The sequence below is a fragment of the Aspergillus pseudodeflectus genome (assembly GCF_044049435.1).
Source record: "Aspergillus pseudodeflectus strain CBS 756.74 chromosome Unknown BJX68scaffold_91, whole genome shotgun sequence".
Lineage (NCBI taxonomy): Eukaryota > Fungi > Ascomycota > Eurotiomycetes > Eurotiales > Aspergillaceae > Aspergillus > Aspergillus pseudodeflectus.
Window position 1 is genome coordinate 43,070 of NW_027263867.1, and position 17,138 is coordinate 60,207.

At 50.3% G+C, this 17,138-nt stretch overlaps 2 protein-coding genes across 2 annotated transcripts; one reads left to right on the forward strand and one right to left on the reverse strand.

Moving 5' to 3' along the window:
- Positions 1-4,019: 4,019 nt before the first annotated feature.
- BJX68DRAFT_272862 (uncharacterized protein) lies at positions 4,020-13,493 on the forward strand (the record flags this gene model as incomplete). The annotated part of the gene is made up of 5 exons (XM_071047300.1): positions 4,020-4,299; positions 4,352-7,413; positions 7,467-7,541; positions 7,593-12,165; positions 12,223-13,493. 5 exons carry the CDS (start codon positions 4,020-4,022, stop codon positions 13,491-13,493), a joined length of 9,261 nt encoding a protein of 3,086 aa, XP_070892747.1.
- Positions 13,494-13,621: 128 nt separating this feature from the next.
- Positions 13,622-16,164, reverse strand: BJX68DRAFT_249425 (hemolysin III family protein). Its single transcript, XM_071042106.1, has 3 exons — positions 16,044-16,164; positions 15,716-15,945; positions 13,622-15,656 (listed from the first exon to the last, which is right to left on the reverse strand). The coding sequence occupies exons 2-3, from the start codon at positions 15,890-15,892 to the stop codon at positions 14,331-14,333; spliced, it is 1,503 nt and encodes a 500-aa protein (XP_070892748.1). The 5' UTR covers positions 15,893-15,945; positions 16,044-16,164; the 3' UTR covers positions 13,622-14,330.
- Positions 16,165-17,138: the final 974 nt, after the last annotated feature.

Below are 17,138 nucleotides of genomic sequence, written 5' to 3' on the forward strand. Positions count from 1 at the left end.
ATTTATAAAGCAGAATTGCCTCGTGAAGGTGCGAGATACGGGGTACACGTTGCAGACGGTGGCCGGCAGACACGTCGGATTCAATGCAACGGTGCAGCAGGAGTCGGGTCTGAAACCGATCGTGGCGGAGGAGTCGTCCGGGAACAAAACCGATCTGAACAATGAACGAACGGGAGCCACAAGCGACACGGGCACGTATATAATAATGACTACAGATTGTAGTATTTGCAGACCGTGGGAAACGCAGAAAGCAGGAACTTGGAGACGAAAGAAGAGAGACAAGGCGATGATGATACCGGGGACCAAGGCCAAGAAGAGCGCAAGACCAAGATTTAGCACAGAGCCGAGACTGTTACTGGCTGGGACTGGCCTGGGATTGGAAGAGGGGGAAAACACGAGGATGGCGCAGCAATTTACCAACAACCACAAGTAATTTTAAATGACGACAAACCCTGCAGAACGCAGGGAATCTGAAGCTGTTCCGATTTTCCGATCGCCTTCTCCTCTGTGATAACCTCCTTCAATCAAGCATAATGCTCCTTGAATCCAGACTGCCGACTCGCCGGTGAGGCTGCGGCCGATCATTGTCCCCTTTCGTCCCTCTGGCGGTGCCTTGGTTCTGTTCCTGGCTCATCGCCCATGGATCCGACCGAAATTTCCCCAGTTTCTATTCTGGATTTCTGGTGCCTACCACAGGACCACCACTGCAAAACATGAGGCAAACGTGGCTAAGCACTCGGATGCCACGAGTCTTGGTCTCTCTTCAACACATCAGACCCAAGCGCTCTGGATATCTGGTCAAAGACACGGAGTAAACTCCGGCAACAATCAATACTAAAACCTGCACCTAAATTCGTCCACCAGGCAACCTGTGACATCAGCCCAGCCACACCAACTTCACCAACCCAACCCAGTGTTGAATGTTGAGGGCACCACCAGCACGGACCACTCCATCCTTGATTCGGGTGCAGCCTTTGTGCGTCTCCCATGTATGAGATTACGGCCTCCTGCAGGTACTCGGTTTGCTTCGTTGAGAACTTGAGATTCCGTAATACCACAGAGGTTGTCCTGCTCATGGAGCTGTCGGAAAATACCCCTTGCATCTTCTCCAGATTATCGCGCGGAAAGGGCCTCGCCAACTTGCCTTGCTTCTCGATCTATGGTTTGTCCTGGCAACTGATGTTAGGAGGGGTAACTAGTCGGATCTTTTGATCTTCGGCGAGAAGACTTTGAAGTTGTTTAAGCTTCGCGGGATGGCTTCCTCTACCTATCTCCATGACGACCAAGTGTCGCTTGGTTTCTGTGCATTGAGTGCGGAGTATACCCCTTCAATTGCAGCGGCGGGATTCGAAATTTTCTCGCTTCTGAGACGTTGGGGAACTCCATGAGTCACCCTCAGAAAAAGGCGGCGCAACCGCTACGGATGAAAAGCAACAGCCATTGCAATATGTCATTCTCGATGCAGTATTGATACGCTGCCTCAAAGGACTCCGATGAAGGACAGTGGCACATCAAGAAATCGGGGAACTCAGCCGGCAGGCTGTCGATCTCCTGCCAGTTGTCATTTAGGCGCGGCTGCTGGATACACGACTTTTGAATCTGCTGCTGAGAGCTGCCTCATGGATGCAGTGGGATTTGATTTGTGTGAATATCTACTCCTGGAAGTCGTAGCTCTGCTTGAGGTATCGATTGTTAGATGAGTCCCCTCTCTGCTATTGTGCGTCGTACTCCAATTATTGGTACAGATCCCACGCCATTTCTCAATAAATATACACGGTGACCGAGCTTTGGCATCGACATTCGGTTTTCCCGCCTTCTTCTCGTATACAACAAGTCCAGTGTTTATGAGCTTGCTGGCTGTTCCCCGGCCGGGACTTATTTACTCTGACAATGCCACTGTTCATCATGTCCACCCGATGATCAAGTTCGATAAAGTCGAAGTAGGTTGGCTTTGTTCCCGCCGAAGACGGCTGCACGTACCGAAATATCCGGAATCGGCTTCATACTATGATCTCGTCTTGCGCCTCTTGCCCAGAACACTGTGGGCTCGCGTGTCGCAGATGCTCCCCCAAACCATCCGATCAGGGTGTGGAGTAAGGAATTAGACGAGACGCAGTCGAGGAATGGTTCAACCTCATCTGACGTGCCAACGGAAACTTGCGATGGGAGAAGTTGAGTCCATTGCTCTTCAATTGCTGGTACGGCGTACCCCGAATGTGCAGCTAGGATATGTTATTCCCGGCCACCGAAAACACCAGACCAACTTCATAGTGAATGCCCGAAACGCGGCCATGGGTTCGGCTTTGTCCGTTTCCCATAGCAATGGTCGTCGACGGGTGCTCATATACCCCGGTTTCGATCCCAGGATTTTCGAGCTTCGGCATCAACCGAGCATCCTTAGAGCTGGGTTTACAAAAGTTCGTGATGATCAGCTTCCTAGCTCTTGGGGGTACTCTCCTGACGGCTAAGCGGCGGTATGGCAGGTCTGGGTACCCGGTCTTGCGCTATTTGATACTTCCAAGACTCGAGGTGCGCGCCTAATTAGCACTACTCTCGACAAGGTCAACCTAGTCGGGTTTGAGAAGTTTAATGGAACAGGAAATCGCCTCTCGATGGAGTGGGTATCTAGGCTGCGGCTTGCAGGCCGCCTGTTGCAATGCAATGCCTGGGGCCCAGCCTGGTCTGAGCAAGATTGGTCTCACGAAGTACCCTCTATCGCCTGAAAAATGAATAAGGGACGGCCGTGCTAAATGAGAGATTCAGCTTTAGACGGTATGGTAATTGAGTAGTGCCGAAGCCTCAGTTTCTGGGTAGCAGGTTCTAGAAAATCAATGTCGTTTGTTAAGAGAGGAATCATCGCCTTGAACTTATTGACGAGTTCGGGGACAGTTGTGCGGGCCTCCACTGTCCCGAGCGATACCCTGAGGTCTGGCCCCTTCTAGATTGGCGATGTGTAGTATTCCAGGCTTTTGACAGACAATGCGGTCCGAATACTGGCGACTTGGTGTTCTCTATCCTGGTAGCGGCTGGTCGCCGTCGTCTTCCATCTGAGTTCCCGTATGGTCACAGTCCTGCCATTCTGGCACTGATTATCTCTGGCTCAAACTGACACAACGATTTGCTGAGCTCATGTGAGTCCAGACTGGGCCTCGTGAGCATCACACATCCGCCCATAGATGAGCATCTTCTATTACATTTCTGCGTGACATGGAACTCTCACATCTCGCCAAATTATCTGGCTCCAGTGTCATTGTCCTCTTCCACTTACAGTCAAGTACATCCTGAGAGCTGCCGAATCACCGTGTCTTGTCGGCTTGCTCGAGGTGTCGAATTGAGGTCAGAACCAACTCACCTCACTCCTATCCCCAGTTCTCGAGGCAAATTAAGTGAGGCTCCTTCTGACCACAATCTCTCTTCATCTTTCTCTTGTGCCGAATCCTCACTATTCATTTCATCTCCTCCTCTGGCTTCCTGCTTTCTCACCTCTCTCAGCCTTACCTTGATCCATTATCCTTTCTCTATATCTATTCCACCGTCCCTACTTCCTCTTCTCTCTCCTTCTGCCAACTCATTGCCCCCTCCCTACTCCTGTATCTACACCATCTTTCTACTTCGCGTCTTCAGCTGTATCATCTTCTGGAGCATCTTCTCTACTACCCTAGGTCTCCTGCCACATATCTTCCGCGGTACATCTATTACAACCGCTCCTCTACCTCTTAGCCTCTTTAACTCCTCACACCTTCTCTCTTTACCAGATTACAACCCCTCCTGCTTCTATCCTGTCATCTTATCGTCCCTTTACGCTCTCATATCGATCCTGCTTCCGTTGAGAACGCCTTATCCACCATTCTCTCCTTGGTTCCACTATCCACACTATCTTCCTGATCTTCTTGTTCTCTCATATCTCGTTAAATCTCGTCGCCTTCCTCACCCTTCCCACGCCTCACCCTTTTTGAGGGAGGAGTCAACCAAGACCTATCGCCACCGCATCAGCTTTCTTTTCCGAAGGTGCGGTCACCATGGGCACCAAGGCGCTTCAGTACATCTTTCATCATGTTGTATTTCTACCAAAGCTACCACTTGCACCCGAAGGCGGACAGAACTCTTTGGACAGGGAGCTTCTACTATTTGTCAAGGCTGTTCTGGATGCCTTTGTCTCACAGAGGGCTGAAGATGTGCAGAACAAGTGGAAGCCAGTGTTGAACATGGTAGATACCTGGCTCGCGGTCGACCCAGCCGGTAGTCTAAATCGGCATCAGGAAGCACTAGCCTTCGCACTTCTGAATCTGAAGACTCATGGTACGTTTTGCTCCTACTTTTCAAGCACTGTGCTAACGGATGATGTAATTAGGAGCTGTAGCGCTTCATATCAGCGCCCAGAACTGTGGATGGTTGGCATACTATGACGAGCAGAAGAACAAGGCTATCCTCGATGCATTCGAAGCTTCCGCGACTCTGTCAGCTGTGCAGGAAGCGCCCGGTCCGATTATCCGCTGCTTTCCCGGCCAGAGTATCTCTATACCGATTGGACTGCTCGATAACCCCAGGTTCTGTGACTACTTGGCCCAAAGCCTTTGCAGCCTAGACCTAGAGGTTGTACGTGAAATGTATCCCACGGGTTCTGAGCATAGGGACTCTATGCAGGAAGATTGGGATACTGTTCATCCAGGCCTGATAACCGAGAAGCTTATGGTAGAGCTTTTAGCATTCGGCGAACATAATGTCTGGAAGTCCTTTGAGAAGCACGTGCGTGATGAAATCAACATTGGAAATGACAGGCACCCCTGGCGGCGCTCACCTCTGTGGTTTGTGCTGAGAGTCGCGCTTCAAACAGTTCTATACCGTGCTTTTCCGAACCAAGAAGGCCGTTTCGAGTACAAAAACCTCATGCTCTACCTAGTTGCGGAGTTTGCCTCAGTTACTCTCGCTGAAATCGAGTCGAATACTGCTCATCCAGCGATGCCTGACATTGCAGATGTTCTAACTCTTACTAGTGCCAAATATGCTCGCCGGGTCTATAAGTTACGAGACAAGACTTTTGAGTTTGTGCTGCAGAGAGTGAGGGAAACAAATGAAGCAATCGCGACGCGTCTACATGCGGATTTTCGACGCATTCGATGTATCTACTCGCCGAAAATTCCACGCAGGTTTGACTCAGCGCGTGAAACCGATTTCGAGACGTCCTTAAAGCACTCACGCAAATATCTCCGCAATGCGAAGCTCGACACGCCACCCACTGCCCCTACGATACCCTTCAGACCAAACCATTCACGCCGAAGACAGAAACAAATCAATGGTTTGTTCCGGTTGAAAGATGATGAAACGGAGTCACTTGTTGATTTCGAAATGTGGGTAGACGCCGAGCTACAAAACTGGTGCAGCACAGCCCAACCATTGGACAAAGCATGTTGTGGCCTAGCAGAGTTGATAGGAACCTACTCGCGTTATGCAAGCAAGAAGTACGCCGGGATACCTGAATTGACGTCCTTGATGCTTCTGGTCATACTCGAGTGCTGGGTTTGCCTGGACAAATTATGCGTCCAAGTCTGCGGTTCTCTCGCGAAATTCTCACCGGAGCTCCCCAAGAATCTGCTTCAACATCTGCTCCTACCCCGCCGGCGCGAGATGATACGGGCACAAGCGGTTGAAGAATACATCGCTTCCAGACTTGATGGCTCTTCGTCTGATGCAAGTATCTTTGAGGACCCAGGGTCTCACACTTTTGCTGCTTTGTTCTTCAAGGCTTCTCGAAAGTGTCGGTCTCAGCGGGCAAAAATTGTCGAAAATTTCCAAAAAGAACGAGATGATCGACAAAGAAGGTGCAAGGATTTATCGCAGAAGCATGAAAACCTCCTCAACGAAGCCTCGAAGCTGTCGCATGATACAGATGAGGACGAGGATGGAAGCCACCTACCCTACTGTAGAAAATGTCAGCTGCAACAAGATGCGGCGCGACTGTCCATTGGGATCCACGAATGGCCCCTTCCTGATGACGAGGACTTGGTCGAGAATGTTGTGTTTGAGCTCACCTGCCCCGAGTGGTTTGCACAATGGCGGGATGTCACATGGATGATTTTGGACGACTATGGCAGATCTCAGACGAGCGAATCCGCACGCATGGAAGTGAACCTCTTGGAATACCCGGCGCTGAGAGAATATCATGACAGCCGGCCACGGAGACTAACTCTTGCCTCTGCAACCAAGTCGTGGGTAGACTCCCATTTCAGCACTCAGAAGATCCCTGTCGGTCCCGAGCAGATAGTAGTATCTAGCGGACTTCACTTTTGCCTTTGGGACACCAAGAAAGAAGCATGGGTCAAGGACAGACGGAACACTCCAAGTCCAAGTTTCAAGCAACTTTGCACCTTTTACCTCAATAGCACCGCATATGCTGGTCTCCAGTATGCGGTCGAAACGAGTCATCACAACCAAAATCAAATAATAGCAGAGCAACGGACTTATCAGTCACAATTGAACCTTCACAATATGGTCGCTTTCGGTCAACTCAGATTAGGTGAACGCTTGCAGTGGTACAACATACTGAGGGAAATTGCATCATCCTCTATCTCACTAAACGAAAGGCCCGTCCATGAACTGTTCTGTCAGGCGGCATGGCAGCTCGGTCCATTTATGCCTGGCAAGTGGCTCAGAGAAGCCCATGTGTTCTTTGAAGATTTGAACTCTGTTACGAGGCTTTGGGAAACACTCGAGCACAGGTTGTCGGGCATTCAGCATAACTGGAATGAGTTTCACACTCTCCAGACAATCGTCGTCCTGGGGCTTCGAAGTCTGAGCCTCGGCCCTGCGTCAGCCGTTGAGCAAGCGATGAGTTTCTTGCGCAGATGTAGGGGAGTGGCTATGGAATGGTGCGCGAAGCTAAAAACTAGTGTTGACTCCAGTTTGGGAGAGAATACTCAGGGGAAACTGAACTTGATGCTGCATGTTGGAGGAATCTGCCTCCTGACCTTTTCCGTGGATTCTGAACATGTTCCGGCCGTTCTTCATACACAAGAGGACTTGAAGTCCCTGATACAAGCATCACTATTGGTCTTCGAGAATTCCATTATATCGACAGGAACTGTGCCCATTGAGGTAAAAGCTATGGTCCTTCGTACTTCTCGAGTGCTTTGCCATACAGAGCAAGAGATACATCAATTGATTGGGATTGACTGTTCTGGGCTTACTCGTGCAATCAAGCAAAGTGGCCAGGGCCTGGAGATATCTACTCCCTGGCGCTTTCTTGAGGGAAATAATAGTAGATGGGTGACGAGCACATCGCCGGACTCTAGTGAGGACCAACAAGAGTTTCACTACAATATACTTACTGGAGAGTTACGCATAAACAACGAGCTTCCAGGTCGCCTTCCAGAAGACATAACAAAAGCCGCATTGTATCGGCGACTATTTGGTCAGGTAAGAGAATATATGACGCATATACTTCTGAGAGTTCTCACTAACATTTCAAGAACCCACTCCCGGTAGCTCGGTCCAGACTAAGAGGCTCAAGATTCAAGTCAGTTCAGCTATTCGGCAAGTACAGGGTAAGCTTACATTGGCTTCCGTGATCTGGTATCAGTTACTGACACGAGAAGATTTATTTCCGTTCTTACGGAGGCGAGGTTATTGTGTTTGCAAGAGAGGAACGCCAACCCAAAAGGCCAGGTCGCATCCTGCGGTACATACCACACGAGCACTTGCAGGGAGACTTCCCAGACTCGCTGGTAACTTGTTATGCACATTGGTTGGATATCAAGGATGGGAAACTCGAATTTCGTCCACTTGAGAACCCATGGCAGGAGAGCGACAGCAACTGGAGCATGGGATACCATGAATATGGCAGTGCTTTCTCAAGTACCACACAGGGTCATCGAAAGTTGGCCGATGTTCATGGCGAATTCTTCGGCCGTGTTGCAAGTGTTTTGGGCAAACTGGACATTGCCAGACACATCACCGTTACGAAAAGTCTAGACGGTACAATCGAGGCCAAGTTGGACCGCCTGAGTCTCACTTTTTTCGTCAATCAGGACGGCGCACTGGAATGTCGCGAGCATAATTCTATCGTTGACTCCAGCCAGGATATCGGGTGTCTTTATGGCTTGTTCAACAAACTTGTTCTACGCGACAAAACGGGACACTCCCGTACAGTGCTGATTCCTTACGGAACGATCAGAGTCGGCAGAGGTACTTCACATACCGAGGTTTTGGTAGAGTCTCCTAACGCCTCGAGAGTCAAATACTACCAATACTCAGTGGACGTAAACCTAGGGGCACTCCTGGATACTTCCGGAACGACAGGCTCCCTCTACCTAGCATACTTGCATGCTGTCACTTCTTTTGTGCTCCCAGACCCTATGACCAATCGTTCAGGCACCGAAGAAGCTCTGCATATGTTACGGCAAGCGAAGATGAAGACGTCGTCTCCTTTGGGCAGTGATTGTGTCAACCTCCTGGGGCTCATAGCGTCTCTAACGCCTCACCGGCAATGCTATCCGCCAATAAATGCCGAACAAAAAGTCACGTCGGTGCAAAAAGTGAAGTGGATTCAGAGTCTGAGCTCAGTCGCACAACATGATGACTTCCGATGGTTAGCCCAGGAGATTTACAGTCATGCTGGCAAATTTGCTCCATTCCACGGTCGAAAGATGGAGCCATGCCCAGGGCTTTCCCGCGGAGATATTCGACTACTTGAGAAAGCGAGAAATCGAAACATGCATTTCTATAGATCTGAGTTTGGAGGAGCATCTGCTAACCAGTATGTGCCACCTCCGGAGTACAAGGCGCGAGACAGGAGCGAAACTGAAAGTGCTCGAAGTCGTCGAGTATACGAAATTGCGAGGTTGGCCCAAGGTTGGCCTGCCACTCTGAGCCACAAAGACGACCTGATAGCTATGATCAAAGCTTGGGGCGTGATGGAACTCGAGGACCGTTCGCCAGGCCAGTCTACGTATACGTCACTCTTGGAAAAGCCGATACAAGCATCATGGGCCACCTTATACGGGCAGTGTCAGTCATGCAATGGAGAAACTGACAAACACAAATTAATGTCTATCTTCTGCACAATTGCCTTTGGACACCAGGAGGTTGACTATCTTCATTCATTGCTGGCGATTGCGGTTTGGGGAGGGTTTCCGCCTATTCCTGAAGCTCTAAAGGGGCAGTCGGTGGACTTGACGTTGAAACCAGGGCAAGCAATCAATGATTCACAGGCGGAGGAGATTAGAGACATTATCTCTACCCATTATCCACCACTTGAGCGCATGTCCCATAAAGGCAAGCACCTGTCACGAAATGAGAAAGGGAAGATATCCCGTGAGCGGCGCAAAGACTACGAGAGGAAAAAGGCCTCGGATGTAGAAGACCTTGAACGAGTGATTAGCATACAGTGGCCTTGTGGAGCACTCAGAAAGCCTCCTGGGTTGGAGCCATGGAAGTCAGACTGTTTTGATGATTGCGACGATCTCTTCAGACGCTGGAGCCAGAACGTTCAATTCCGTCTGTTTATCCAGGCTGTCCAGGACAGACTCGATACAATCAATATTATACCACGCGTGCTAGAACAACCACCCCCACTCCCGCCTCGCAACCTGATATATCCTCGCACTGTTCCTTGGCATTTGCCGGGCCTTCACGATTTGATGCTTCTGGCCAATGCTCCCTCGCCTATGGACACAGACCAAAGGCTTATGGGATTCAAGAGGTCGCAACGGCCAGCTGATGTTAGCGCTGACCTGAACGATGGCTTGCAGGCTTTGATTGATAGCCTCCAGAAGGGCTCTAAACCACTGCGTCAAGAGTACGCGAACGATCTCTCGGAAAGCCTGCGCTCCCTAAAAAACGTGCATCTACCTTGCGCACCCACCAGAATTTCCGCTGATAGAGCAGCCCTGGTGAATCTTCGAAATCGTCTTTCAGATCAGCGAGATAGCCTCTGGGCGGAAATAAACAACTCGATATCACCAGTGGAGGGATGGGCAGAGGTAGGCCAGACTCTCTGGCCGTCTATCACGATACTATCCATTCTCTCGTTCCTAGCGTCTGATAAATGGAGCTTAGTGCCGGCACCGTGGAAGAAACCTCTCCTGATACTGGCAAAGCTCATAGCTCTCCTACGCCAATCCGAGCGACTTATCATGCATTTCGACAATGAAGACTCCAGCAGCTTCTACAAAGAAGCAGAAGCAATGGAGTGTGAAGGCTGGGACCCAGCTCAGATTCCTGAATGGATGCTTTTGGAAATCGAGGGCAACCTGACAATCCGTGCACGTCAAGCGGATGTTGCCCGGAGAATGGTCGAAGGACAAGAGAATTCCATCCTACAGTTGACTATGGGAGAAGGCAAAACAACTGTGATTACCCCAATGGTAGCTCTACGCCTATCCAACGGTTCACAAATATCACGGCTTATAGTGCTGAAGCCCCTTCTCCGGCAAAGTATGAATCTTCTTTCACAGCGATTGGGTGGACTCCTGAACCGGCCAGTGTATCATATCCCATTTTCGCGAAATACACGAATCTCTGAAACCACGACAGAGGCTCTACGTCAAATATATGACGAATGTCTGGAAAAGCGGGGAATCCTTATTGTTCTTCCAGAGCAACTGCTCTCTTTCCGACTTGTCGGCCTGGACTACGCGAAGAAGGATTCTACAATTGCCCACTCCCTTGTTGAGCTAGAGCTGCTACTACAGGAGCGCTGTCGCACTGTTATTGATGAAAGTGACGAGGTCTTGGATCCCAAATTTCAACTCGTCTACACACGAGGGCATCAGCAAAATCTAGATGGGGAGGCTGATCGTTGGGGGGTCATTATGTATGTCCTGGAAGAAGTCAAGAAGCAAGCAATGCTATTGCACTTGTATTCCCTCGGGAAAAAAAGCGGCCTGAGTGTTGATCAGCAGGGTGCACGGTATCCCTTTATACATTTCTTCGCCACCTACGCAGCGGATATTCTACTTGAAAAGGTTCTTGAAGCTATAGAGAATGGCGCAGTTCCTGGTCTTTCCTTTCAAGACTCTGCATTACCGATTCAGGTCAGCACCATGAACTTCATACGTTACAAAAAGATCACAGAACATGACAGGGAGACTGTTCGCCGAAGGTTTGAGGGTAGCCTAGTCCTAAAAAGGCTTCTTGTTCTAAGGGGACTATTTGCTTATAATATTCTGCACTTCGCGTTAACTGGGAAGCGCTGGCTCGTGGACTATGGCATTCATCCGACACGGTCCTTGCTCGCCGTACCGTTTAGGGCTAAGGGTGTTCCAAGCGATAGCGCCATGTTTGGTCATCCTGAAGTCACCTTGGTATTGACCTGCTTGAGCTACTACTATGAGGGACTCAAGATGAGCCAAGTACGACAATGCGTCTCACTGCTCAAAGAAGAGGATGACCCTGAAGCTGAGTATGAGCGCTGGATTATGCAGTGCCGCGATGAGCTCCCTCGAGGCTTACACTCGTTTTCTGGTGTCAATGTCGATGACACGCCTAGCTTTGAGCAGGAGCTCTATCCGCATCTACAATACCAAAAGGGTCTTATTGACTTCTTTCTTTCCCGCGTGGTCTTTCCCCGTGATGCAAAGGAATATCCGTTCAAGCTTTCGACTTCCGCATGGGACATCCCATCAAGGCCGAACTACCCTCGCACAACTGGCTTTAGTGGAACCAATGACAACCGATACCTTCTTCCCCGCTCTATGCCCCAGAAGGACCTTCCTGATCTCTTGCATACCAATGCCATGGTTCTAGCTCGGCTGCTGCTCAGGGAAAACCAGCAATGCATTCTTGCTCAGGACGATAGCGGAGACAAACTTTCGGACAATGACCTCCTGCTTCTTATCAACGATCAAAATCTCCGTATTCGAGTCATTATTGATGTTGGGGCTCAGATTTTGGAGTTAAGCAACAGACAAGTTGCAATCAAGTGGCTCAGCGTATCCTCAGCTGACCTGGCGGCTGCAGTGTTTTTTGATGAAGAGGATGAGCCTATGGTAATTGACCGGGATGGCCACATCGAGCGACTCCTCGCATCACCTTTCAGCCAGCAGATGCATCGCTGCCTCGTATTTCTTGATCAGCACCATTCGAGAGGAGTTGATCTCAAGCTGCCCCATGAGTACCGCGCAGCAATTACGCTTGGTCCTCGGTTGACCAAAGATAGGCTTGTTCAAGGTAAGTGAAATCGCACAGCGTTGGGATCCGAAAAGCATAGATACTGATAACCACTAGCTTGTCATCGAATGAGAGAGCTCGGAAATGGCCAATCAGTGGCCTTTTTCATGCCTCCGGAAGTCAAGCACAGCCTAAAGGACTTGAGGTCAACATATACCTCGTTTGACGTCCTTCAATGGGTTCTCGAGCAGACTTGCGACCAGTTGGAGAGACTTGAGCCACTCTGGGCCGCGCAGGGGCTGAACCATTTCCGGGCGATGCAGATTTGGGAATCTCTAGATCTTGAAGAAGGGAACCTGGTAGACAAAGTGGACGAGATTCAGGAGCGAGAGTCCAAGTCCCTTCGTCAACTTTACTCTCCGTGGAGTGAAGACCTGGAAGCGCTCAACGGAATCCAGGAACTAGCCCAGACCAATTCAACGGTTGCTGAACTTCATGACATTTTGAAGCGTTCTGAGTCCGGCGACAATCAGCTCCACGAGGAGCAAGAACAAGAACGAGAACGTGAATGTGAAGTGATGCATCAGGTGCAGCGAGAGCCACATGTCTGCCTTCCTCCACCTGTGCAGCCTATGAAGCATACACCGTCCGGGGATATCGAGTACTTTGTAAAGCACGCCTGCTTCCCTGGCTATCTTTCCAATGACTCTCACATAGCAATCGAGTGCTTTGCTACCACGTCAGCTGAGCAATTCGAGATACCTGATTCTATTCTCAACGGCATCTTTGTTACAACCGACTTCATCGAGACTATAACCCAAACCATGCACACCAACGATGAATTCTTGAAACCCGTCCATTGGGTTCTATCCAATATCCACAACTCGAGCCTTTTGATCATCAGTCAGTTTGAGGCGAACGAGCTGTTAACAAAAATTCGGGAATCCGAAAAGACAACACTCCATATCTACGCGCCACGCATAACAAAGGACATGCGGTCCTTCAGCAAACTTGACTTCTTGTCAATCGGTGCCCCAAGAGAAGGGCACGAGTTCTCCCCGGAAATCCTTCGAGCTCTCGAGCTCTTCTCCGGAAGTCTGTACTTCGACACTTACGAGGAGTACGAAAGCGCTCAAAAGTTTTTCGGCTTTCGGACCGCAAGCACCCCAATCGTTCCCGAGGGCGATGTCACAAGCGAGGGCTTCGTCGCCGAACGTGCCCGTAACCAGGTCGCATGGCCTGTTACCTCCCCGTTCAAGGAGTGCCCTCTTGCGTTCCTGAATACGTGGTTTAGCATCAGGACGAAAGGGCATGGGTTTTCAAAGTCCCATATGGGGTCGATTATTGAGGCGAAGCCGTTGACGAGGGAGCAGTTTGAAGGCTTTTGAGTCCTATTTGATGGCATCTATCTCATCTGTTCTGATCTGTTCTGGACATTTTGACTTTTCTTTGATGTATTTCCGCTTCTTTGCCTCTTTCTGCTCTGTAGTTACTTGGTATAGAAAGTGCTCGATTCGCTTCGCACATTTCTGGCATCTAGACCGAGCAAGATTCAAGAGTGATACAGGATATCAGTAACAACCCTTCTTTATTCTTTCCCTTTTTTCATAGGCTTCCTAAAAGGACTCTAAATCGCAAATGGCGCCGACGGAATTCTATAGACCACTACACAAAATCTAGGAAAATGCAGATAGACGGTAGGTATCTAGTGAATGGTGGACCGTAGATGGGAGCAGTAATGTAAAGAAAGAGCAATAGAAAGAGATGAGAGAAACGTAAACGAAAAAAAAGAAACTCCATTCATGCAAATGCTCTTCCCCCGTCTAATCTGCCTAGTTCCCATTCGTTCCCCTCCGCGACTTGAACCGAGCCAGAGCCGAGCTACCGTATCCAAGCTCAGCTGATGCACAAGAAAAGGAATCTAAGATTAACGCTATAACTAAAAGAGAAAGAGGGATCCAGAGAATAAGATGTAAGAGAGGGAGAAAGAAAAAGAGAAAGGAAACCAAGGCGGCTATGTGTATCTATAGATCTATCTGCCTGAATGGTGTTTAGAGTGCAGTGTTTTGTTTTGTGGGGAGGGGACAACCCAAAGTTAAGTCGTATATACATCGTGCCACGGCGTGCAAGTTCATAGCCAAGGTGAGGTGAACCGGTAATACTGGAAAAGTTATGTGGTAGAATTGAAGGGGATGTAAAAACAAGGAAAAGGTGCGGTGAGGTAACTATGTAGTAAGGTTGGGGCATTCGCCTTGTGCGCGCTGGAAGGCGTTTGCAAATAGATCCTGCATCGCGAGATAGTGGAACAAAATCCCGCCGAGGACGGCAAGGTGCCATATGTTATGGCTGCCGCCAAAGTAGTCGAAGAGTCCAGGACTCCAGCGCTCTGGGACCTGGGAGGCGTAGACACAGGCTCCGACGAAGTAGACTAAGATGCTCTTCATGACAGGTGCATAAAAGTAGAGACACCAGGCAAAGCCGCGGGTGTAGGTTAGCTGCGCGAGAGGTGCGAAGCCAGTTAGGGCAAGGGTGACGTAGAAGGCGACGCGGATCCACGCGAAGTCGGCGCGGTTGAAGGTGGGATGCCAGGGAAGGATGACGCCGCCGATTCCTAGGGACATGGTGAGGAGGATATAAATCCAGCGCGACGTGGGTTCGCAGTAGAAGGCCGTGTATTCGGTTGTGATAATGGATGCGGCGACAAGTAGGGAGATGCCGGTGTAGTCGACGCAGGCAAAGCGCTCCATTAGGGGTTGATTGGCGATGCTGTTCATTGTGTGCCATAGGGTGCTGCAGACCAGGCATTTGCAAGCGGCGAAGAAGAAGACCGCGGCAACGAGCATGTCAGATTTTGTGCTTAGGTGGAAGTTAGGGTTCAAAGGGTAGAAGTAAAAGGCGATGGAGAGGACGATGCAGAGGCCTATTAGGTGGGACCAAATGTTGACGAGCTCGTTGGAGAAGGTAAACACGGAGGTGAAGCATTCGACCTTCGATGAGGTGAACCGGTAGCCTGAGAGGATATGCGGGTTTATCCGCCATGGGGCTGGCAGATCTGAGTATCCGATGAGGCGCTTCTCTTGAGCCAGCAGGATAGCTCGGTCAATGTTCTCACGAAGAGCATCTTTGACCATGCGTGCTCGTTCCATTCCCTCATCCACAACCTCTCTTGCCTGTACCAGCGTTGAGTCGACCGCTTTCCACCCATCATCCAGGGCACCGTAAACACCGCGGTCCCGGACGGCGTGGGCACGAGACTCCAGTTCGGTCAAGAATGACTCCATCAACCGTACGCCGGCTTGCGCTTTTTGTTCCAACGTTTCCTTCGTTACCAAGGCGTCGTTGTAGCGGTCCTCAAGTGTCTCCACCAAAATCTTAGCTCTCTTCTTGCCGCCTCCCATCAGCTCGCCTGAGGCATGGCAACAAGAATCCCTCACGTCTTCCAGAGTCGCGTATGCTCGGCGTAGGCTGGCATCGATCTGGACCATGTGCGATCGGCGGTATTGTTCGATCCAGTGGAGACGCCTCTCTAGTTCCGCGAGGAAGAGTTCGACCTGGGTAAGTGTTAGAGCAGCTAATTGAACACATGTCGCAGACGTCGAGGGGAGCATACTCGGAGGAAAATGGCGTCCGCATCATAGTCACAGGAGAGTTTTCTCGCGGTGTGAAACGAGTGTCTTCGTCTGCGATCCCGAAGTAGAGAGGTCTCCTCGGAGGGAGTAGCATAGGCGGAGGAAAAGGCATCGTCGAGATGGGACTCGATAGTGACAGACTGAGCTGAGCAAGCCATGATATAGGTATAATCGCACACGCTCGCTCTAGGAGAATTCAATCGTACATAGCCTGCACAAGCGGCGTTAGCTGTGGACTGGAGCCAAGCGCCGGTGTTTATGTATGGGAGAATTGCCGATGATTCCGGCGATCGGAGCAGCTGAACTTACATGAAAGGAGCGAACAGAACGACGGATTCTAAGTAATAAGTAAAAGAATGATCGAGGAGAGATAAAGAAAAATGAACGATCTCTGTGGAGGGGAGAGGAGGAGAAGCGTTGGGGAGAGACGTTGGAGGAAGAGACGAGCCGACAGGGAAGAAGAGGTGGGGAACGCCTTCAATTAATTAATCGCTCGGCCCAAGTTTGCCAAACGACCTGCTCCGACGGCGACCAGCAAGGAACCGGTACTTTTTCGACAGCCTTAAATCAATGCTGGTCATCTAAAGCCTGCGTCTGGACTTTTATTTGCCTTAAAGAGTCCAATCCGTTGGCTCGGACTCTCCACGTTCAACCCACCATTCCACCGGTCTCTCCCCCAGGTGCTTCTCTCCGCCATCGTTATTCGCTGTTCGCCTATCATTCGCCATCCCTGTAGCTATCGCCATGGCTGCAACTGCCATTCGTGACATCGTCTCCGACCCCTCCTTGCTGCCCGTCTTGAACTCTGCTGCCGAGACTTGGGATCTGTGCCAGAAGCTGCTGTCGCTGTTGGACCCTTCGCTCGACCGCGACCAGATCACCGAGTCGCCACAGACGGTTCAAAAGCACCTCTTTGCGCTCCTCGCCCAGCTCCGAGGCCAGAGTCGAAATGCCATCTTTCGAGTTCGAGATACCAAACAACGGACGGCAGAAGCCCGACAGGAGATCGACCGGTTACATTTGCAGCTTCAGAACCTGTATTATGAGCAGCGTCATTTGACCGGAGAAATCGCCGCTTGCGAGTCCTACGAGTACGTTTCAGTCATATGAAAATGTTTCAGCCATCAAATACTAATCGTTCGGCTTATAGCCACAAATACCGATCGCTCCCTTTGATACCAGTAGAGGAGTTTCTCGAGCTTCACCCAGAGCATCGCGAATCGAACGAGCACGAACTAATGGTGGCGCGGATAAACCACGAACATGCGGAGCGCGAGAAACTCGAACAAGCGCGACAGGAGCTGCTCAAACGCAAGCAAGCCTTGATTACGGAGAATAACAAGCGGAAGGATGACCTCGCCAGCCTTGATCAGGATCTCGAGAGATTCATTGATGTACGGACCT